The sequence below is a fragment of the Pteropus medius genome, unplaced genomic scaffold (assembly GCF_902729225.1).
Source record: "Pteropus medius unplaced genomic scaffold, Ma_sr-lr_union100, whole genome shotgun sequence".
Classification (NCBI taxonomy): Eukaryota; Metazoa; Chordata; class Mammalia; order Chiroptera; family Pteropodidae; genus Pteropus; species Pteropus medius.
The window spans coordinates 29717491-29740975 of record NW_024354502.1 but is presented as its reverse complement, the minus strand read 5'-3'; the positions used below and the strand labels follow the sequence as shown (position 1 = coordinate 29740975).

The 23485-nt window shown below is 34.9% G+C and overlaps 1 protein-coding gene across 11 annotated transcripts in view; it reads left to right on the top strand.

Moving 5' to 3' along the window:
* ZMAT4 (zinc finger matrin-type 4) overlaps positions 1-23485 on the top strand; it is a 373556-nt gene that overhangs the window by 254588 nt on the left and 95483 nt on the right. For 4 of the 11 annotated variants that reach the window (XR_005650851.1, XR_005650852.1, XM_039853598.1 and 1 more), the window contains exon 7: positions 6845-6941. Coding sequence is in view for 9 of the 11 variants with exons in the window: in XM_039853598.1 (XP_039709532.1) it covers positions 6845-6941 (97 nt within the window). In the remaining 2 variants the exon portion in view is untranslated. Of the gene's footprint in view, positions 1-6844; positions 6942-8950; positions 9778-23485 lie in introns of those variants that run through there. The other 7 variants (XM_039853597.1, XM_039853596.1, XM_039853595.1 and 4 more) reach the window with 5 other exon arrangements.

The window sequence follows — 23485 nt, the reverse complement described above, 5'->3', positions numbered from 1 at the left end:
TTTTATGATTACATAACTTTTACAGCATATCTTAAAGTCCTCAAGTGTGAGTTCTCAAAATATTTTTTTTCAGAATTGTTTTGGCAATTCTAGTTACTTTGATTTTCACTTAGATTAAATGATTCATACAAAGAGCCTGTTCAAATTTGAGTTTGCATTGAATGTATAGGAGAACTGTTATCTCAACAATATTGATTATTTTAGCTCATAAATATGATGTCTATATCTCTGTATCTATTTGGTTATCTTAATTTCTGTCAACAATGTTTTGTAGTTTTCAGTCTTATACATCTTTAATAAGTTTATTCCTAAGTATTTTAAAATATTTTTGATACTATTAGAATGGTATTTTTAAATTTTTTATCTTTCAGTTGTTTGTAACTACTTTAAGAATACATTTGATTTTTTTTCTACTGGCTTTGTATATTATAACCTTACTAAATTCATTTATTATAGCAGTTAATTTGAAGGTCCCTTAAAATTGTCTATATAAACAATCATATCTTCTACAAATAAAGATAATTTTACTTCTTTATTTGTAATCTGCAAGAATTTTTTTTTTCTTTTCTTATTGCACTGCCTGGAATCTCCAGTGCAATGCTGAATAGACATAATAAAAGTGACATTCTTGGCTTTTTCTTTATCTTAGGAAACTGTTCAATATTTCACCATTTAATATAATATTACCTGTAGTTTTTCGATGAAGCTCTTTATTAAATTAAGGAAATTCTTTTCTGGTATGCTGAGAATTTGGATTATGGATGGATGTTGAAATTTGTCAAATGCTATTTTCTGCATCTATTGGGTTATATTATTTTCTCATTTTGTCTGTTAATACAATGAATATTTTTTGATTTTTAAATGTTAAACCAATCTAGTTTCTTGGAATAAGCAAATTTGGTTTGATATAATGGATATATGTATGTCTGTATACATATATACATGCATGTCTATATCTACATTGTGTTTCTGACTAGCTAATTTTTAGAGGACTTTTCTGTCATTGTTTTCTGCAAACAAATATTGGTTTGCAATTTTATTTTCTTTTAGAGTCTGTCAGGTTTTTTTGTTGTTGTTAACATTATGCTGTTTCAAAAATGAGTGTGGAAATGTTTCTTTCTCCTCCATGTGCTGAAAGAATTTGTATATGTAGATATCATACAATCTTTTAATACTTGATTGAATTCTCCAATAAACCCTTCTGGTTCTAGAGCTTTCTTTGTGGGGAAATTTTCAACAACATAATCCATTTCATTAATAGATGAAAGGCTATCCTGATTTAGTATTGTTAGATTCTCCTGAAAAATTTCTCCTTGTACCATTGTAAAACATCCCCTTTATCTCTGCTAATATTTCTTGTCTTGAAATTTATTTTGTCTGATATTAATATAGGCATGTGCACTTTCTTATACTTACTGTTTGTGTGGTATATCTTTTTTCATTCTTTTACTTTCAACCTATAAGTGTACAAAGTACATATCTTGAAAATACTATATATTTAGATCTTGCTTTTTATCCAGACTGACAATTTCTGCCATTTAAATGTTTAGTCCATTTGCATGTAACTTAATTATTGGTTGGTTGAATTTAGCTCTGTCATATTACTATTCATTTTCTATTTGTTTCATCCATTTTCTATTTTTCTCTTTCTCTTTTCCTGCCTTCTGGGTTAATCAAATACTTTTTATTATCCCATTTTTCTCTATAGGTTCTTTAGCTGTATATCTTTGTATTTTTTTCCTAAGGTATTATAGTATGCATTCTTAATTGACCACTGTCTATTTAAAGTTAATATTTACCACTTCATGTAAAATATACTCTTTCAACAGTATTGTTCTACTCCCATCCATTCTCGTGCTATTGTTGTCATATATTTTATATGTATATACATTATAAATACCACAATACACAATACAATGCTACAGTTTTGCTTTAAATTGTTTACTGTCTTCAAATAAATTTAGAGGAATAAAAAGATATTAATTATTTAATATATTTATTAAGGCATATTAATTATTTATAATCTTCATTTTTTCTTGTAAATCTGAGTTTACATCTGGTGTCATTTGCTTTCCACCTGAAAGACTTTGTAAACATTTCTGTAATGTAAGTCTGCTGGAAAACTATTTTCTTAGTTTTTATTGAAAATTTTTGTTCTCATTCCACTTTCAATTTTGAAGGATAGTTTTGCTGCATACAGGATTCTGAGTTGACAGTTTTGTTTAATTTGTTTCTTTCTTTCACACTTTCTGTTCCTTGAACGCTGTAAGCCTATTTCCACTTCCAGCTCTCTGTGCTTGCTGTTTACTTTCCCTGGACAACTCTTTAACTAGTTCTTCAAATCATAGCTCAAATCTCATCTCTCTGGTTTAATATCACACTTCTTAGAGAACTCTGTTGACCATATATTTGACTAAAATCACCGTTCTTTTTTGTTTCTCTCTCATTATCCTGTTTATGTCCTTTGTGACACTTTTATAATCTTTAATTATATTTTCATTTATGTGTTTCTTTTTTTTTCTACCTGATGAGTTCCATTAAAAAAAAAAAAGTTATTCTGTCTGTTTTATTCTTTCCTACAGTCATAGCATTCAGCAAAATACCTGGCATCATAACAAAGGTACAGTGATGTTTTCCTAATGTAGAATGGTTACAACTGAAGTTGCGGGGACATTTGAAGTTTATCTTTGCTAGACTTGAAAAGGCACACCGAGTAGTCATATACTACTAAACTCTCCAGGACCATCTGTTTTACACACCGTGCTAGGAAACATAAATACAAAAGTGATGCATCTTTGAGAAGCTTTTCTGGACTGAATTAGAAACAATCTCCTCTTCTAGTTCCAATAACATTCTACTTCATCCTGACTGTGCTACTTTTTATGATCTAATGTACCTTACACTGTTGCTGTTGGTATACATATCTTCTCTCTCCAGATGGACTGTCAGCTCCTTGCAGGCAGGGACTGTATTTCCTAACACAAATTGGAAATACTGCAGAAATAACTGTAGAGTCTGCAAAAGATTTAGGCTACAGTTAATATGGGATTGCACTGAAAATGAATTGACTAAGAAACTTAGCATTTTTGTTTAATAAGATCCTCTAGTTCTCTAAGGAAAAAAGTTGCTGTATAATTCCAAAGTAATTAGGATTTCAGCTGAGCATTCCTACGTTCCCACCAAGGACACTGTGTCATGTGTGGAGGAGGACTTCTCTGCCCCTTCTCTGCCTTTGTTCTTGTTTATATGTACTACCTTTCTAGTTTATACTCCCTGTAGTTTGCATTGCAATAAATTGCCAAATATTTCCTGCCCACACCTCTGTTTGGCTGCAGAGCATGAGGACTGTAATGGAAAGCAACAGATCGGAATATTTTTTAGATTTGTTGATAGTCTTAAAAATGCCCATTTTAAACATAAATATATATGCCAGTTGCCAAGCTGAACCCCCCATTTGTTATGAAGAGACCTTTGATTAGTCTGTAGTCTGAAGAGGACCCGTATAAAAAGTAGTTACCATTTATTGTGACAAGATTGATAGAGCACTCTGGAGGTAGGAAGGCCCAAAGCTGGTTTTTATATTCTGATTCCATGCATAAAAGAGGAGAATGGCTCAGCCCTGAATACGGATTCAAAGAACTCATATTCTGGCTGTGATAACTTATAGCCTCTGGGTTTGGGGACTACAGTAATCTTTCTGAATCATGCACACCTGTGAAATGGTAAAGTGATGTAAGCACAGCTCTTCTTTATGGAATAACATTTTTTTAAAGACCTAGTATCGTTCTGCCAAATTCAAGTTACCAAGAGGTGTATGAGTCTATGGAGCACTACTTTTTAAAGTGTGTGACACTACTTTTTAAAGTGTGTGTGTATGTTGGGGGTTGGTGTTACAAGTCTGAAACTTCTTGTAGATTCCCAGGCCTTATCCAAAGCTTATAGACTCAGAATCTCCAGAAGCCATGCTGAGAATCTGTATTTTAGTAACTTCACTGGGGGATGCATTCATGCTTGGAACTTGGGGAGTAATTGCTTGAGAGAATAGAAAGCCAGAAATCATCTGTCTTGTCTCTGAACTGTTGGTCTGTGCCTGGAAAATTCTGAGTCCCTTATATTGCTTCCCAAGATCCCAAAGATCTGTGGTTTCATTTTTTTTTTTTTTCATAACTGAATTGACTCTTAATCAAACAATTAGGAAAGTCAGTCTCCAATTATGTGATTAAAACTAAAACAAGTTAGTCTTATACTGGCCAATCCAGTTTATCATATGACATGTCAAATAGGTTTCTCTGAAACATACATTGAGTCATAACAATTTGACAGTCTACATGAAGTTCTGCTCATTATTACGTTGTCGACGCAAGAGTCATTCTGTTGACTTTGCAACATTCAGTGAGAGACTCATTGGCTGTAATCAGAAAGTAACCTTATTCTTACCCTCCACTGCCCTTTAAACCATCAGTGGGGTTAATTTTTTCCTACTTCTTGGATTAAAACTGGTGTCTCATGAATTTTCACTCATTTTTAAGCAGTAAAGAGTTAGTTCTTTACTCTCATTCCCAGATACATAAAAGTTCTGTATCATTTACTGATATATCTAGGATAGAAAAGTATTTTTAAAATATCTTTAAACTTTATTAAAAATTAGTTTTTCCCCTCTTTCAGCTCAGTTCTGCTTGGGCTGACTATTTACTGTAGGGAAAGAGAGGGTGGTAGGCTCCTCTCTTTTCCTCTACCTGGGGCTTTTGCCTTTCTTCTGGGGTTTTGCTTTTCTTCTTTTACCTCAGCAGGTCGTTCCAGGTTCCTCCAGGGCTGAAAGATGCATGGTATCAGGTTAGAAGGGCAAAGAGGCTAAAAGTTTACAGAATAGATATATATACAAAGCTAGCACAGGTGCTGCCTGTCTTGGCAGGGGTTGCAAACTGACTCTTTTCAAAAAGGATCTCAAGACTGTTTAGTAGCCATTACTTGATATGAGCTAAATATTCCCTCTGGGATCACTTTAAGACCCTAGATATTCAGATACACACTTCTAGCATCATTCTGATGCGGTCTCATTGCCCCCGACTCCACTATCTAAGACATCGCCAAACCAGCTCCTCTCATACATGTTATTCACGTTGTCTGTGGGAAATATATCTTTTGCTCTGACAAACTTTGGGAATACAGTCTGTGCTCAATCCTAACACCTCTCTTCCTTTGCCATTAGTCTCTAGCCCTTTGGATCTTGTAGGTGGTATAAAATGTCCAGTACATTGCTTCCCCTAAGCAGGCACTCCTCAAGCTCTGTAGGTAGTTCATTTAATCCTTTTACCATGGGTTTTAGGTAAGAGAGTGGTTCCCCATCTTGTGTGGAGGAGGGTAAGTTAAACTCCAACTCGTTGGAAGCTGGTGCTTGACCTCTTCCTTTAGATGTCCTAAACTGGGGCTCTCATATCTCACTTTAGCAATGTGGATGTAGTTAGCATCTATGTCTTAAGGCTACAATTCAGGGCTTCATCTGGGACTTTGGGACTTAAAGTGTTCCATTTTAACATCTCTTTAAAATCATACTAATAATTATGTTGATCACTTCTTACGTGCCAGACACTTTTTCATACAGGCTTTATCACACTCTATTGTTCCCACAATCCTATAAGGAAACAGAACTACAGAGAAGTCAGATAATTTGTATAAAGTCACCAGGTAGCAGGCTACAAAATTCTTTCAACACTGTGCATTATTTTCTTTTTAGGAAAATAAGAATGATTTTGTCTCTTAGAAATGGAATACTAGGTGTTCATCAGGGAAAAAAATGATACAATTATTTAGCACCCTGACTTTTGCAATGGTAAGACATAGAATTTTGGAGCAAAATTATTAACAACTCTCACTTGCTAAGCATTTTACTAAGTCTTGTTCACTTAATTCTTATATTAATTCTTGTAATGTGAATAGCCTTGTCTTAATCTTGTAGATGAGGAAACTGAAGCCAGGAAGAGATGACATGATTTAGCCTAAATCACACAAGCCAGAATTTTAATCCAAAGTTTCAGATCATGACTCTGAGTTTACTTTTCTCCTTACTCTGAAGGAACACACTGTCAAAAGGAATATGTTCCATGTGGGTCTCTGAGCCATGACAAATGTTTAAAGTTTGGTTAAAACTGCTTTCTAACATATTTGTCTCTAGATGAGTCAGTATGACAAAGGAATCAGATTTTACTCCTTGAAAGCAAAGGGTATCTTATTCATCTTGGAATTCGTAATGCCTAATTCAAAGTCGATACTCTATTAATGAATTAATTAAATGAATAAACGAATGAATAACTTTCTTTTAAACTCTCTGGTAGAAAGTAGGCTTTTATGTGAATTAGATTAATATATTGTCCTTCTCCTGGTATTTACATTTTATAAGATGATCCTGGAACAATTCCCCAAATGAATGATTTCTGATTCTGCTGTCAGAATAGAGGTGAAAGAGGAATTGAGATAGTTTTTCCCTGGAGTCTCAAATTTCATTGCAGATATGACAGCTTAGCATGTGTATATGCCTTGAGGAAAAAATAGAATGCTTCTTCATTTGGATCATAAAATGTCCAGAAACATTTTACCTCAAAAAAGTATGTTCAAATAATATCCATCATCCATAAATAGAGCAGGCTGCTTCTAACATAGTCACAGTCATACTTCCACTAAGGGACCTGTCGACTGGGCTTGGAGGGAAGGATTGAAGTGTTGGTGGTGGTGGGGTGCACCAAATAACCTCCAAGATACTCTGTCCCTGAACTTTTGGAGATTTAAGGATTCATTCAGGTAGTTGATGACAAAGATGCAGCTAATCAGGTCTGTCTGTCATCTACAGGTCTGAGGCGCAATTATAGATGTACCATCTGCAGTGTCTCTCTAAACTCAATAGAACAGTATCATGCCCACCTGAAAGGATCTAAACATCAGACCAAGTAGGTACTTTCATACTTTCAATCTTCGGTCCTTTTGCATGTGATTTTGAGCATGATGATTAAAGGCTAAACATTTTAATTATTTAAATACATAGATGGAAACTATATCTCTTTATCTCCAAAGTTCCCTTGATATTTATGCTACTAAAGCCTCTGGAGTCCACTTAGCACTACTTGAAGAATGGCTTCTTCTACTTTTTTTTTGGCACAAATAATGACAGGGTTTTTTTTTTTTCATTTTTCAGGGACAGTTTAGCACATTTTTATAAATGTCAGGAAAGTTTTAGATCTATACAAAGTGTTTTTAAATAAACAATGTTATCTCTGTTTAGAGAATATTCTGACCTCAGTGTCGTTAAGTCAGATTTTATGAATGTCTTCTACCATTTTCCATTTCTAGATGAATATTGTTGATTAGTATAAAAACCTAACAAATTTTCTCATATATTAAATCATTTACATACATAATTATTTCCAATTAAATGGAAGCTCATCTTATTATTTTTTCAAAAATTCTCATGATTTTAAACTTGAAAAAGCTAATCAGGCATAATTTTACCTATATTTATACTGTGCATCTCTTTAAAAATCAATGACATTAACTTCATAGATAGATATATTTTAAGTAGCTACTAGGACTGCTAATAAAATCTAATAAAACAGGAAAAAACATGGGATATCTCAAAAAAGTATAATTTTCCTGAGTATAATTGTTTTCCTTTCTCTCATATTTATTAGCAAAATTATTTAACAGATTTGACTGTACCAAGGCTTCATGAATTACAAATGATTTATTCAACAAACATTTATTGAGTGTCCACTATGTGTCAGACTCTGAGGTGTGCACTGAGGGGGAAGAGATGAAGTGATTCAGGCCTAACTTCTGTAGAGCTGCCTGCCAGGCTGGAGAGGCATCCATGTAAACACACAGAGTGTTCTCTAATACCATGTGGACAGCCAGAGTTCTGAGACCAGGGAGGGAGCAATCAGGGCAAGCTTTACAGGACGTTGGTGCAGATGCTGAGCACGTAAGGAGGAGGTCACAGTCTGATTCTGCTCACCGTTGAAACTCCGGTGACTTGCACAATTCCTGGTACATATTAAGGGCTTTATAGACATTTTCGATTGAATGAATGTGTGATTTTGAAACATGAGTAACAATTTTCGAGGCAGAGATATGGGGAAGGTATATTCCAGGTAAGGAAATGTTTTGCAAGGATATTTTAAAGACAAAAGTCACAGAGGGTCTGGCTTAGGTGAGGAAATGCAAGCCCAGAGTTTTTACTGACTCTTCCTTTTCATCCATATTATGCCATCTCATGAGTCAAAGATACTTTCATGACTTGCTTTACTCTGATATACCCCAGAGCACTTTTTTATCAAGACAATTCTTCAAAAAGATTTTTTCTGATTTGTTATGAAGTACCTAGAGTGCTTATATTGATTAGTGGACATTGCTGTTCCCTGCCCCCAAAACTAGTCTGTTCATCATCTCTCTAACTAGTATGTTTTAAAAGGCAGCATATATATCCTAATTAAAATGCATGTGATGTACACACAGACACATTACAAGAAGCTGCAACAATAAATAATAACCTTTTAGGGGTGTGCATTTATTGCTCTTAGTACATAGAAAAAGGTAGTCAATGGTGACTTTAAGTGGCATAACCAATGCAGACAGTAAATAACTAATGCAGTTATTTGTATTAGTTATGTAAATAACTAATGCAGACAGTATCTCCAGCTTCAGAAAAATCTGTCTTTCTATGTGCACGTATAAATCTTTATGTGCCAGAATTTGTGCTAGGCATTTTCATATCTATTATCTCATTTAATCCCCTTCCCTGCTTCAAGATAAATACTATTGACCAATTATTTTATTTATATGAGAAAACTAAGGCTCAGAGAGAAGTAACTTACCCAATATCACCTTGCCAATAAATGGAGAGCCAGGACTGAACCTAGCAGTGTCTGACTCATGCTTCTTCTACTTTTCCCATTTCACTCAGTTACCACACACAGGCATGGAAGGGAAGACTACTAGTAGAGAGTACTATGATGAATTTTGAAAAAGAGAGCATCACTTCTCTGGTGGGATTTAATAAATATACATGACTTCAGAAGGGTACGTCTCCTATTGTGTTGCCTTCTTTCCAATAAAAAAGACACACTCCTTTTCTGTCTCAGAAGCACAAGGTTGTTCTTCTGAAGAGTGAAATGAAGGACATGTGGAGGAAATAATGACAATAGCCTGGTCTCACATGCCTGTTCCATCTACCCTTATGCCTAGTTTGAAAAATGTGTGTATGTGTGTGTGTCTGAGATTGTTCCATAATTTTTTTGTAATATCCTTGTCAGTTTTGGCATCAAGTTTATGCTGGCCTCATCAAACAAGCTGAGAAGTCTTCCCTCTTTTTCTAATCCCTGAATGAGTTTGTAGTAAACTGCTATTACTTATTACTTAAATATTAGGAAGAACTTACTGATGTTTCCATCTGGCCTGAAGATTATACTGTGAGAATACTTTTATTAGAAATTTAATGTCTTTAATAGAGCACTGTTCATACTTTTTATTTCTTCTCATATCAGTTTTAATAAGTTATTTTTTAGTGAATTTGCCCATTTTATCTCTAGTTTTAAATGCATTGGTATAAAGCTGTGCATGATAACCCCCTAAGTTTATTGTTAATGTTGTAGGATGTTTTTCATTCCTGATATTGTTTATTTCTGTCTCTTCTTTTTGTTGTTGTTGTTTTTTTAATCAATTTTGTTAGAAGTTTATCAATCTTCATTAGCTTTTTATGATGGCCAAATGTTTGGAGTTTATTGATTTTTCTCTATGTTCAGTTGTTTTTTACTATTTAAAAAAAATTTCCTTCTTTATACCCCCTTTGGATTTAATTTGCATTTTTCATCTAACTTCTTAATATCAAGGTATAGATTATTAATTTTTCAGTGTTCCTTTCTTTATAATACATGCAATTAAGGCTCTGAATGTGCCACAACAGATTGTTTTAGCTATATTCTACAAGTTTTTATTATTACTTTTTTGCATTCCAGAAGTTTTAATATGTGGTATCCTCATTATTATTTTTTTTAAATATTTTCTAATTTTTACTGTAATTCCTTCTTTACTCATTTACTCATGGTTAATTTAGAAGTATTTTGCTTGAAATCCAATATTTATATACATTTTGTGATTAATTTGTGCGTGATTCTACTTTGGTCAGAAGACATACTCTAAATGACTTCAATCCCTTGAAATTTGAGTAGACCAGCTCTGTGCCATAGGCAAATGGTCAATATTGGTAATACGCCATGTTCACTTGAAAAGAACATGTCTTTTTCAGTAATTGGGTACATTAGTTATGTTAGATTTCTTAATCGTTCAGATTTTGTATGACTTTAGTGATTTTTTTTGTCTGCTTATGATTTTCATGAGAAACAGAGGTAGTTAAAATCCTCCAACTATAAATATTGATTTGCCTATGTAACCTGTTAATTCTATCTTTTTAAAAATTTATATTAAAGGTATGTTTTTAGATGCTTATAAATTTAGAGTGCTTTTATGTATTCTTATTGAATTCATACTTATCACCTTTTGTCATCATGAAATGCCCTTCTTTGTTACTAGTAATACTTTCCTTGAAATATACCAACATCAGCTACAACAACTCTTCAAAGCTTTCAAAAGTTTTCCTTTAAATTGTAGCTAGCTTTTTTTTTTTATTCTCAGGTGAAAGATTAATGTTATGCCAATTACTCTGTCAGAGCTTCAAATGGAAGTCAGCCAAATGGGTCTTAACTATTCCAGTCTGACCAATTAAAGCAACATAAGTATTAAGGTATCAGCAATTTTCAAGGTCTTATATTATATTTTTACTAATAATTTCTAGAAAAGTGCTGAGGTCAGTAAAGATTATTAAATCATATAGTGAATAGAACACTGAATTTTGAGTCAAGAGATTTTATTTCTACTACAACTTTGCCACTGAGTGATCTTGGGCATTGAAAAATCTTTAAGTCTCAGTTCTCTCATAGATAAGTGTTTAATGATGACAAGAACACAGCAAACATGCATCCACTTTCCATGCCACTCTCATGATCCTGGTGCTTTTTCCTAACGATCCTGATTTCAGCCTTAAAATTCTTAAAACAGGTCCCCAGTTACTTTTTACCATTGTATTGGAGTTAGCAATGTGTCCCCCAAATTGTGACCACACAGAACCTCAGAATGTGACCTTATTTGTAAATAGGATCTTTGAAGATGTAAATAATTAAAATCTCAAGATGAAATCACTCTAGATTTAGATTGGGCCCTAAATCCAATGCCTGCTGTCTTTAAGAGAGAAATGAAAGTGGAATTTGGACACCCAGCAAAGAAGGCATGTGAAGACAGAGATTGGGGTTATGTTTCCACCAGATAAGAAGTACCAGGAGCTGAGAGCGTCTGGAAGAGACAAGGGAAGATTTTTCTCTAGAGCTTTTGGGGGCAGTATGTCCTTGTTGACACCTTGATTTCAGACTTCTGGTCTCTAGAACTGTGAGAGAATGAATTTCTGTTTTTTTGTGGGATTTTTTGTTTGTTAGTTTTTATAAGCTACATAGTTTATGATTTTTTTTTTTTTTAGGGCAGCCATAGGAAATTAATACAATGTGAAGCCTACTTGCCTTATTCCACAAGTATGCCTTTTGTCACATTTTCCTGGGCAGCTTTTTACTATGCCTGTCCCAATAAAATTACTGCTGCTGCTGCTGCTGCTGCTGATGATGATGATGAATATGGTGATGGTGGTAATGAGACCACCACTGAAAAGAGGAGTAAAACTTCTGTGCAACGAGAATATAGCAACACATTAAAATGCTTCGGAAGTGTTATCTAATATGCACAGCCTCCCTGTAACTGACCAGATGTTCACATCTCCAGTTTATAGGTTAGAAAATTGAGTCTCAGAGAAGTTAAGTGACTTGTCCAAGGCCCCCAAAATAATCAATTGACAGAGCCAAGAGTAGAAGTCAGGTTATCAGCCATCGTTACTATTACTGTTATGATAATGCTTAAATAATAATATTATTATCACGTTGCTCTTTACTAATGGTAATGAGGATTTTTGGGAAGACAAATGTTATAAACAGCAAAATGGCAATCAAATTTTGCTCCCTTGTTAAATAACAAGAGAAATGTTAAGTATCTAATGAGATTAAAGGTTTAGAAATACTAATGATCACACTAGTAGATTTTTCATGGTTTCCAGGGGATCTAGTCTGTCAATTAGTACAAATAATTAAAATGATATTTAAAGGCAGATGAGTACATAGTATAAACTAATGAACAATTTCCCTGTAGTGTTCTTAAATTTGACTTTAGGGAACACTTCAAGCCTTAGGACAGTATATTACCTAGAAGTAAAGGATATAAAAGTTGTCATTACTTGCTTTGATACTTGAAAATGAGACACGAGTGTCTAAGAAAATAAATCAGACTGACAAAAACTTAGTAGCAATTTCAAATTTTTTTTTCATTTAAGAAGAAGCCTTAAATGGTGATATCCATTTCATTTTCTGCAGTTTTTCCCCATGAGGCGAATACTCCAGACAAAGCCTTTATATTAGTTTCCCATTGTATTCATTTATCTGTGAAGTGATTGAGTGGATATTTAGACTAATTTTCAGAGTTGTAATATGTTTGCTTTCAATATCTTGGAATTCAGTTCTGGCATTCAGGATAGTACTTCATTATCTGAGGGTGCATGAAAATAAATAAGCTAGTTTTGCAAGATACGCCAATCATTAAGGACTTTCTATACATACGATAAATAAAAGTTGCATAAAACCCCAAGAAGATGTTCTCTTTGGAAACAAACAAATAAATCAACATCAAATCAATGCATGGACTTCTTCAAAGGCTAAAATATAGATATTCTTTGTGGAATTTTCAATGTGGTTTACTGGCACTAATGAAGAATTCCATTAACTAAGGGGCCTGAGATTTGTTATTGTGCTACATTTTCCATGAGAAAGTTTTATTTTCTAAAAAGTATAAAATACATGTCATCAATAAAGTTCTGAGATGAGCAGGATGTAGACACTATTGAAAGTAGAGTTGTCTTTTCCCAAAGAAAGTCCAGGTATTTCTCTTCAGCTGATAGTCATTTGTAAGCTGCTTGGAAAGGCTCGTAATAAAGAGCAAAATCTAGAACCCAAGGCAACTGCTATGCTTGTCTTATTTTATGATTATGGCTGTGCAAAACAGCTCTTCTAGGAAGCAGAGCTTATGGAGTGTCACCGAATCTTTCTAGCCCACTGGACACTGTAAATAGGATGCCTGCTACAGCACAGGGATGAGGATGTGGCAGAGCCTGAGTGTCAAAGGGCATTCTTTTGGCTCTGTTTTTAATAGACAAAATATTCTAGTCCACTATCGCCAAGAGCTCTCCCTTCTCTGAGGAAGGCCTCTGACGAAACAGAATTCAGCTTCTCAAGTGGAAGACAATAGCCTGTACAGAGAAGAATTCCAGATTAGCTAGAAAAAAAATTTTTTTAAACCAAAAAACTATGTTTCTTTCTCTCTGTAGCATTAATGCACAGGCAATTCTACCAGCTCTGTTTTTCCAGTCTCACTTGCATGCTTTTGCTATATATGCCATACCTAGGGATACATTATAATTACAGTATGTGAATAGATTAGGCCTTTTGCAGGCTTGGAAAGAACTAAATGGGGAGCACTTTCATTCTTTCATAGTACTTCTAGAATTACCAATGACACCTAATATTTCTTAGCTCACCCATTTCCAACCCACCTCCTTCTTGAGGGACTTATAATCATTATTTCATTATTTTGTCATGCTTGAAATTTGCATGAGTCATGGCTATCTCCAGAGTGGTTCTGAGCTGATGATTTAATGTCTCAGATTTAATTGTGGACTCCATTGAAACTTCTCATGTTTTTTGTCATGCTGCTTCAGATAGTCATTCAGTACCAATCACCAACTTGACTTGGTTCTGCAAAGTGCATCCAGAAAGAAAGAAAAAAAACTGGAAGGAGGCTGAGAGGCAGACAACCAGAGTCCCAGTGTCAGTGATGCTTCTCACAACCTGTGTGGCTTTTAACTTATTTTTAAATAGAGCTATTGAGATGCAATTTACATACAATAAAATGCACAGATTTCAGTTATAGAGAGTGATAGTGGGTTTTGACACTTTATATACTGTGTAACTACCAGCCCAGTCAAGATATACAACATTTTCATAACCCTTTTTCAGCCAATATTCCACTCCAGCCAAACACTTTTTGATTTCTGTCACCATAGCTTAGTTTTGCCTATACTAGAACTTAATGCAATAATATAGTATGTTTTCCTCTCTTTCTGACTTCTTTTGCCCAACATGTTTTTGAGATTCATTCACATCGTTACACATATCAGTAGTTCATTCTTTCCATGTGTGGCTTTGAACAAATCATATTTCCTCACTGTGCTTCAGTGTCTTCATTTGAAATCTGAGGGGAATGGAATATAGAGTAGTCAAGGTCTCTATCAATTCTAATATTCTCTTATTTTATGACTTTGAGATTTAGCTTCTTTAACTTATATATAATTTTTCAGCCAGCAAAAGATAGGCTGTAAAATAATTCGTTAGTCTTTACTTCTCTAGTGCTGGAGACTCAGAGTTGACCAAACCTTTAGGAGTTAGGTTTTGTGAGAGGAAAGGGATTCTGGAAGCCTGATTATATTGTCCTTAAACAAAAGGCCAGGGACCTTCCAATGGCTTACCACTTGGGGCAAATAGGATGAAATTGGTTATATGAGAAGAAAGTACAGAAAAAATGCTTATTTTAACCTTATTCCATGCTGTAAATATAGATCACAAATTCTGGTGACTTCACAGGCAACCAAGGATAAGGTAAGACAAATTTAGGAAGGTTCTAAACAAGACGTTGGTCCTTCGGCTGAACAGTCCAAGCTAATGCTTTCCCACACATGTCACCAATGTTCATTAGAAATTAGAGTATGTTTATTTGTAAACTATATTTAGCTGCCATTGACTTTTAGTAGAACCAAACTTTAGTAGAATATTGAATTTGGCCAGCATTTGCCTAATCTCTCAAAAATTATCATGGAACATGGAATGCCAGGGAATTGAATTAAATAAATTAAGTACTTCACTTCATATAGGTCAATTTTGTTGAAGAAGTAGGGGGAGGAGATAAGAAGGGAATGAAAACATGCCCTTGGTTGTGTTACTGAGTCTAGCTCTCTATCACCTCTTTTTGGGGTACAGGAGATTGAGTGGGTCTATTTTGGCTGGGATTTTCATAGTGTGGATGGAGTAGTGGTGTGAGTGCTTGGGCAGATCATCCCCTCACTCCATTTAATTCAGTCTCACAAATAAAATCTATTGGGCACCTGCTGTGTATGGGGCATTAAAATGGGCCTTAGGGATAATAGTAGGAGATACAGAGATATTTATAACTCTCAACAAGTTTATAATATAGTTGATGGGATGCCAACAGGTAGTCAAGTAATTACAGTTAAAATCAACATAGGATATGGTAAGTACAAGAAGTACAAAATGCTGCTGGAATTCAAAGGAAGAAGAAATTGCGTCTGGTTGGGGTCTATCAGGAAAGGTTATTGGGAAGTGAGTATGGTAAAGTAGTTTCACTAAAGTGGTTTTGGAATGAGACCATCAGGGTTCAATTCTGGCTCTGTCTTTTACTAACTCTGTGTCCTTGAGCATGTTACTTAAAAACTCTGTGGCTTAGCTTTCACTTTAATAAAGTGTAACAGATGCTTTATTACAAATGCTTACCTAAACCGATTGTGGTAAGGACTGAGTTTTAAGAACAACAAAATACTAAACTACTTAGATAGTACTTGACATGAAGTGTTAATTATCACCCTTTATTAATGAAATTACATTTGAAATGGGCCTTGAGGAGTGGGTAGGGGAATGTTGAGGTAACACTCAGTACTTCTTCTGTCCCAAGTACTTCTTCTATAAGATTGCTCCAAAATTCTTCATGACTAACTCTAGTTTTTTTTGCCCAAAGTTGGGCCTTCTGGACTCTCACAATTTCAGTTCTGCTCAGTATTTAGAACCCAAAGTGACCTTAACCAGACAGTGAGATATTAAGAGTGCTCTATGACAGACCTCCAAGACTATCCTCACTCTGAGTTTCTTGTGGTCTTATGCTTTCTATCTGCTCCAGGTCTTCATTTTACTATATAATAGTTTCAAGCTTGATATTTAATCTCGCAATACCAGAACAAACACTTCCCAAATGCTCCCAAATATATGTGGTCTGTACATCCTGATTCCTACCCAGGCTTCCCACTTTATCCATCTGATTACTTGTTCCATTTTGTCAGTCATCTGTAATTAGCACATTATTCTCCAAAGACCATGATGTATAAACCTGGAAATTAAAAAAATAAATCGAACTATGCTCCTGGTTGAATTTTCTAAAATTATTCTCCCGCTAGTCTTTGAAACTCCCTGGATAGAGCTTCTTTACCATTCTTATTATATGGAGCTCATTTTTCTTACCCATTTGCATTTTTCACTTTACCGTTTAAAAAAATATACGTATTCCCTCTACTCAGGTATCTGTATACTTCTGCTTATACTAGATTCTTACTAATCTTAGTATAAACTGATTAAATCCAACTTTGAGCCACAATGTTCGATAAATGCTCTGTCTTTAATTCGAAGGATTTTCTCAAAAAACAAATGTTCTCCACTTATAAAGGTGACATCTCTTTAAATATTAACCACTGTTATTTCAGATATAACTTAATGACAAACATTTTGAAGATTTTCGTTTTTTTCTTCTTTGAGTTAGGATTATGTAGATCATTCTATATTGTGTTAAGACTAGCCAGATGCAACCAGTATCTGGACCTCAGTCAGAATATAAATTTGTAAAAACATTATTATAATCATATGTATTTGTCACTCTTAATAGTATTTTATAACAAATAAGAATTGTGTATTTTTTCTGTAGCCTTTAGGGTCACAGAAAAAGCTCAGTCTATTTCATGCTGAGTAGTCAAATACAAATCAAAATCTATGAAGCTAGCTTTCAGAAATGTGAGTGATATATCAAGCTCAAGACACAATTAGTTCAAAGTCATACCCACAGCCTCTAGTGCTATTATACTCTCCAGAGATATATCTGTCTTTTCTCTTCCTTATTTAAGTGCCCTTTCGTCTAAAGACACCTAACAGGATAACATGTGCACTTTACTTTTTTGATTTCTAAAACCGTCACCACCAAACTTATTTCTGTTATAACAAAAAGATCTTATAAAAGCCTTAAATAGGTGAGTTTCAGACCCCTGATTTTATTTCCTTGATAATGGATAAAGTTCAAATAATAGATTTGGTTTTATAACATCTTTCCAGTGTTAAATAAGATAAACTTAGTAATAGTCAAGATTTTCATGGACAGACAACTTACTAAATTAGAACCTATTGTCCTTGAGTATCTATATGAGAAAGGACATGTTAAGTCTCTGTAGTAGATGAGTTTCACTGAGTGTTCTAAACTTTCTCATTTTAAATCCAGCTTTAGGTTAGCAGAGTTGCTACTCAGGGCAATTGAGTAAGGGGATCTTTAGATTTTTCAGCAGCCTTCATACTTAGAAAGTTTGAAAGCCAACTATAAGCTAACTATATAATTTCTATTTCTTAGTCTTAGAGCTAAATGTCATAATTTTGTTATTCCATATTATATAAGAGTCTTGAAGGTAAAAGTATGTTTCTCATGGAAAAGAGAGACCAGGTCAAAATGTAATCCGAGAGATTCACTGCAGCCAGGAAATTTAGTGGCCAACATCTGTTGTTCCCCTTCTAAGGGTGATGGGAAAGGAGTCAAGCTCTCTCATACTGGGATGTCAGGAAAACATTAGTACAAGTAAAAGATTTATCAATGCTTTTTATCAATGCTTTTCAATACATGTATACACTGGAGAGGCATCTTTCATTTCAAATTTAACTCTTAAGAAACCCAGTAACAAATAACTAATTAGCCAACCTTCTAGAACATGTGAGTGACATTTCTGTACTGAATCTAGACAGTTTATTTCTGTGGATGGAATTTGCCTAGAGGTTTTCAGTGAGGCAACAAACATGTCATGGTGAAGGAACACCAGAATACTCATTGACTGGGTCAATAGTTGAGCGAATAATTACTAAGTGACCCAGTGTGTTCTAGATTCTAAATCATTTAGTAGAGAATGACAAATTAATGTTATATTTCCTGTCCTTCAAGTGCTCATGTAATTTTTTAAATGCCTAAACACTGAATCTTTATGATTCCAGAGAAAGACCCTTAAATTCTTGGGTACATTCAAATTGCGGGAGAGAGGGCTGGTGGTTTCACCTGATGATGAAGGTCAGTAAGCACTCTGAAATCTCTCAGCGATGTGGGGCTTGGTGAAGGCACAAATGGACCTTCTGCACCTTCAGTGATGATGTGGTCGCTAGGAATACAGGCTTAGGTACAGCTTATAGTGCCCACAGTAGCCTGAAACCTGATTTGGGAATTGAGGAAGGAAGATAACTCAGGATCCAGGAGGAAGTCAGGCATAAACAGGATGAAGCACCTAGGAAGTGCTGGCTGTTTTGTTGTATGGGCAATAATAGAAGCTCTGCCTTCTAAGGACTTACTCAAAGGAAACTACTTTATTCAAACAAAATGTTCTGGGTTTTCTTTGAAGAACTCTTATTACTTATAAATAATGATTTAAATCTTGTAACACCTGATAGGATATTTCATCGCTATTAAGTAAGGGAAGAAACTAGGAATGAAAATTACATTAAAAATAAGTGACATTTGTGGTCAAAGAATGATGATTGGAGATGTTTTTCTGTCCAACTTTGGTTGAAAATCACTTTCTCTCTCTTAATGCTTATAATACTTTCTTTAGTGTATGGTTCTAAGAATTGATAGCAAAAGATTTGTTCCTTAAGTTAGTACAGAGATAAAAGAATAAAACTGAGTCAGGTATTCATAGTAAGAATGGTTTTATTGTTCTAAAGCAGATTTTCTTTTACTATCTACACAGATAATTTTTCTTTTAACCTTAAAGTAGAATTATTCCTGGATATTTTGATTAAAATATCTCATCCTGTGCCCATGGGATGCTCAATAATTAATATTCTTTCTTTTATCCAATGTTTAATTAAGGTTGAGGCCAAAACAGGATTTGAATGACTAAAGTTAATGAAAATTGTGAATATCATTCTAAAATGTTCTCTGCTAATTGTGAGTAATTTCTCCATTTCTTTGAGAGGATGTGGCGAGTTGTAACACTGGCCTTATGATGTGATTTCAGGGAATTGCTTTCTTCTGTCAAAGTGATATCCTTCCCCCCATACATACTTGCTGGCTAATTGTCAAAATGGCCTTTTAGTTTTCGCTTTCTGTTTTATATCTCACATATGAGTGAAATCATAAGGTTCTTGACTTTGTTCAGTCTGACTTATTTCACTTAGCATGATAATCTCAAGATCCATCCATGTTGTCGCAGTGACAATATTTCATTTTTTCTTATGGCTGAGCAGTATTGCATTGTATATTTACCACATCTTCTTTATCTAATCATCCATTGAAAGACACTTAGGTTGTTTCCATGTCTTGGGCACTGTGAATAATATTGCAGTGAATATAGGAGTACATATATCTTTACAAATAAATGTTTGCAAATTTTTGGGGTACTCAGAAGAGGAATCACTGGGTCATATGGTAGCTCTATTCCAAATGAGACAAACAAACAAACAAACAAAAACCTCATAGACACAGACAACAGTTTAGGGGTTACCAGAGGGAAAGGGGATTCTGGGGAGGTAGAAAGAGTCAAATATATGGTAATGAAAGGAGACTTAATTTTGGGTGGTAAACATGCAATGCAATATATAGATGATATATTACAGAATTGTACATTTGAAACCTATATAATCTTATTAACCAATGTCAACCCAATAAATTTAATAAAATTTAAAAATAAATAAATAAATAAATGATTTTCTTTCACAGAGAAAAAAGTCACTTTGTCTATTTTCCCATGGAGGTTCCAGAGATAATTGCACAATGGTATATGTAAATGAAAAATATCAGACTCTTACCTGTGAGAGGTTTAGATGAGAAGCCCTGAGATAGAATTATAAAGGACATCATTAAATGGGCTAGAAAAGGCAGAAAAGGGAGACTGGGACTGGCAAGGTCAAGCTTGGCCTCTTTGGGCCCAGGGCGAGACAAATTTGAAGAAATAACACACATTTCCATATACTCTGGACTTATAAAAAAACAAACGAGAAAAATAAAACTCAATAAGTTAAATATTTTTCCTACCCCAAAATATTTCTAGTCTCCCTTACCATCGTAGTTTTGTCCACTATAGTTTCCTTTGGCTTCTTTAGCTTAGTGCTCTTAAAGCAATGATTTCAAATATTCTCTAACAACTGTAAATGTACTGACCTCATGACTCACCCATTTTTATCCTTTTGGAGGACAGACAGGGAATAAGTAGCTTCATTATGATTTTTAGTCAGAGAAAATTTGGTAGATAACAGTTGTGTAGCCTCTGAGAGTTGGAGAGCCTGGGATGAGAAAGTTGAGAAGACTTCTCCTCCCTTGGCTGCTGAGTAGAAGGCCAACAGCTGCCTCTGTGGGGGGCCTGACCATGGCAAGCAAAAGTGGGAACCGAAAACCCCACTTCTGCTTCCCAACCTCCCCCATTACCCCAGTTTCTGACTGGTTTTCAGAGTCAAGGGACCATCTTTAAAGACAGAGCCACTGTAGTGTAATATGTTATGTCTTTATCATCTGGCCTCATATACACTGATCTAATCAGAGAGTTGGAAGTGGAGAGAGATATATTATCAAGTCATACAGAGCCATGCAGGTGAAAATGTTTCTAAGACATAGTTCTAAGTAAACTTTAAAATCTAGTTCAGAACATTGCTTTTCATTATAGATTTTTCACTTTAAAATTATTTCTCCTAGTAGAGCTTAAAGAAAAAGATGAATTATGTCTGTTACCTTTGGATTTAGACAGCAGATGGAGTTCTGATTTTCTGGCATGTTCCTCTTTTTGTAGATCCCCAATACTTGAGAATGATTCAATTCCATTCTGCATCTAGCTAAAATCCATATATTGCAAGGATGTAGGACCAGCCAAGAGTGTGATCCCTACCTTCAAGAAGTCTAGAGTTTAACTGAGGAGACTAAATTAAGAGACTAACATAATAGAACATTTAAATGCTAATATACGTAAGTGATTTTACATAACATCATGCAAAAAATTGAAAAAAGGGAAAGATTAGTACAGACATGCATAATGAGAGAAATGTGCTTAGATGAAATGAACCTGGGCTAGGGAATAAGGATGGATGCGGTTTGAAGTGAGCTGAGTTTCTGGGGTCTAGGAACATTCAGGTGAAGGTGCCAGTGGGCATTTAAGTCTACGGATCTGGAGTTCAGAAAAGAGATGATGGATGGAGATGAGTTTCAGGAGTCATAAGCTCACAGGAAATGATTAAAGTTGATGAGCTAGAAACATGCCAGGAAATTATAACTCCATCTGCTGTCAAAATTCATAGGTAGCAGACATAATTCAAGGAAGGCATATAGAGAAGCAAGGGATTAACACACATTCATGCACATACACACGTGACAAAGGAAGTGAAGTCAGAACTTTTCCCTATAATGGCACATTTTATATATTTTTTTCTAAGTATGAGGAGAACAAGACAGATTAGAAGCAAAGGAAGAAAAACTTTTCAAGAAGGAAGGCGCAGAATACCAGAATCAATAGGAGAAGGGCTTTAAAAACCAGAAGGCTTGTCAGTTAGGAGTCATGGTTAATTTTGGCCAGGAGCATTTTTTGCTGAAGTTTCAAGAACATTACGACTACAATATCTGAGGTAAGAATGAAATGAAGGAATTTCTTACCGGTGTTCTCCCAGGACGAGGGAGAGTGCCATAGAACCCACAGACGATAGAACGAGAAGGCCAGAGGGTGATGTATGGTGTGCAGAGAGGAAAGGGTTTTGCAAGAAAACTCAAAATTAAACAACGGTACCTTCTTTTAAAATAAATCATAGGTGAAATTTCATAAAAACACAGTTGAATGCCACCCAGTGAACTTTCTCCCTGCCCCTGCTCTTCTTTAGAACTCTGAGGAACCATTTGATAATCATTGGAGATAGGACAAAAGAGGAAAGAGTCAAGTGTTCCTCCTTTTTCCAGCCTAGGAGATGAAAAGAACCTTGGCGGAGATGAGACTATCAGGGTCTTTAATAAATCCAGTTTTAGACCATTGCTTTTGAAGTAATAGCACTTTAGCCAAATGCCATTGGATGTGCTTTAGGTAGTTGGAAACAAGCCTGGAATGCAGATACAAGCCATAGCTTAAAACGAAGATTTTTTTGAGCCAGCTAGATAGGTAGAAGTTGAAGCCTTAAGTCTAGATGTATCCTCTAAAGTAGCGAAAGGGGCAGAGAGAAAGAGCAGCACCTTAGGCTTTGAATCTGCCAGAAAACCATTCTCAAGTCTATCAAGATCTCACTCTGCCCCTCTCTCCTTCACTCTCTCTCCTCTCCTCCCATCCCCACACTCATAGATTTGTAACAGAGATTTGACCTTAGGCATTTGTAGGTGCTGGTTAAGCGCTCTCTAAAGGCCGTTGGCTTTGCATCTGATGCTGGAGCTTGAAAGACACAGGACAGGCCATTAAAGAGGTAAATGGATATAAAGCCTGGAAGAGCAAGGACAAACTCAAATTCATGAGTACAAGCTGGAACCTGTGAGGATAATGACAACCCCTGTTAGTACTCACTACCTTCAGCCTTGGTGGAAGTGAATTTTCTATGGGGGAATATACTGCTTATGTGTAAGGCACAAAAGTGCTGACCTTCCTAGTGTAAAAAGACAAAACCAGAGAGGGCAGAGAATTCTAGGAAATGTTCAAGCTAGCCACATTAATATACTGCAGAACTACCACAGGACACCAATGAAGCTGCTAAATAACAATATAAGGCAGAATAGTTCAATGCCTAATGAAAAACTAGAGCATTAAGTGCTGAGTCATTTTTTGTCTCTCTTTGAAAAAAATTAACAAATCAAAGATAGAGTGACTTCAGAGATTTCTAATTTTCTCAGATGGAATCTGAACTTGTTTTATTAATGAATGACATTCTGAATCTCTTTGCTTTAGGTACATGTAAAAAATTATAAAGACCATTTCTTTTTTTAACTGAGCCCTATGCCATTAATGAAAATGTTCAAGGCTCACATGTGTAAGATAATTAATATCCACCTAGGAATGAATTATGTCCAGAATATTAAAGGATTAAAATATGATCTGGAAAATACAAGATTTTATCTACATACTGAGATTAATTTGAGGGGAAAGATAAAATTTATTTTCTCATTGATGAGCAAAAAAAGAAAAAAATATTCTGCTGGTGCTATGGCTTAGGGATTTATTGCAGAGCTGTCATGGAAAATGGACCATCTGTGATCGGAAGTATTATTT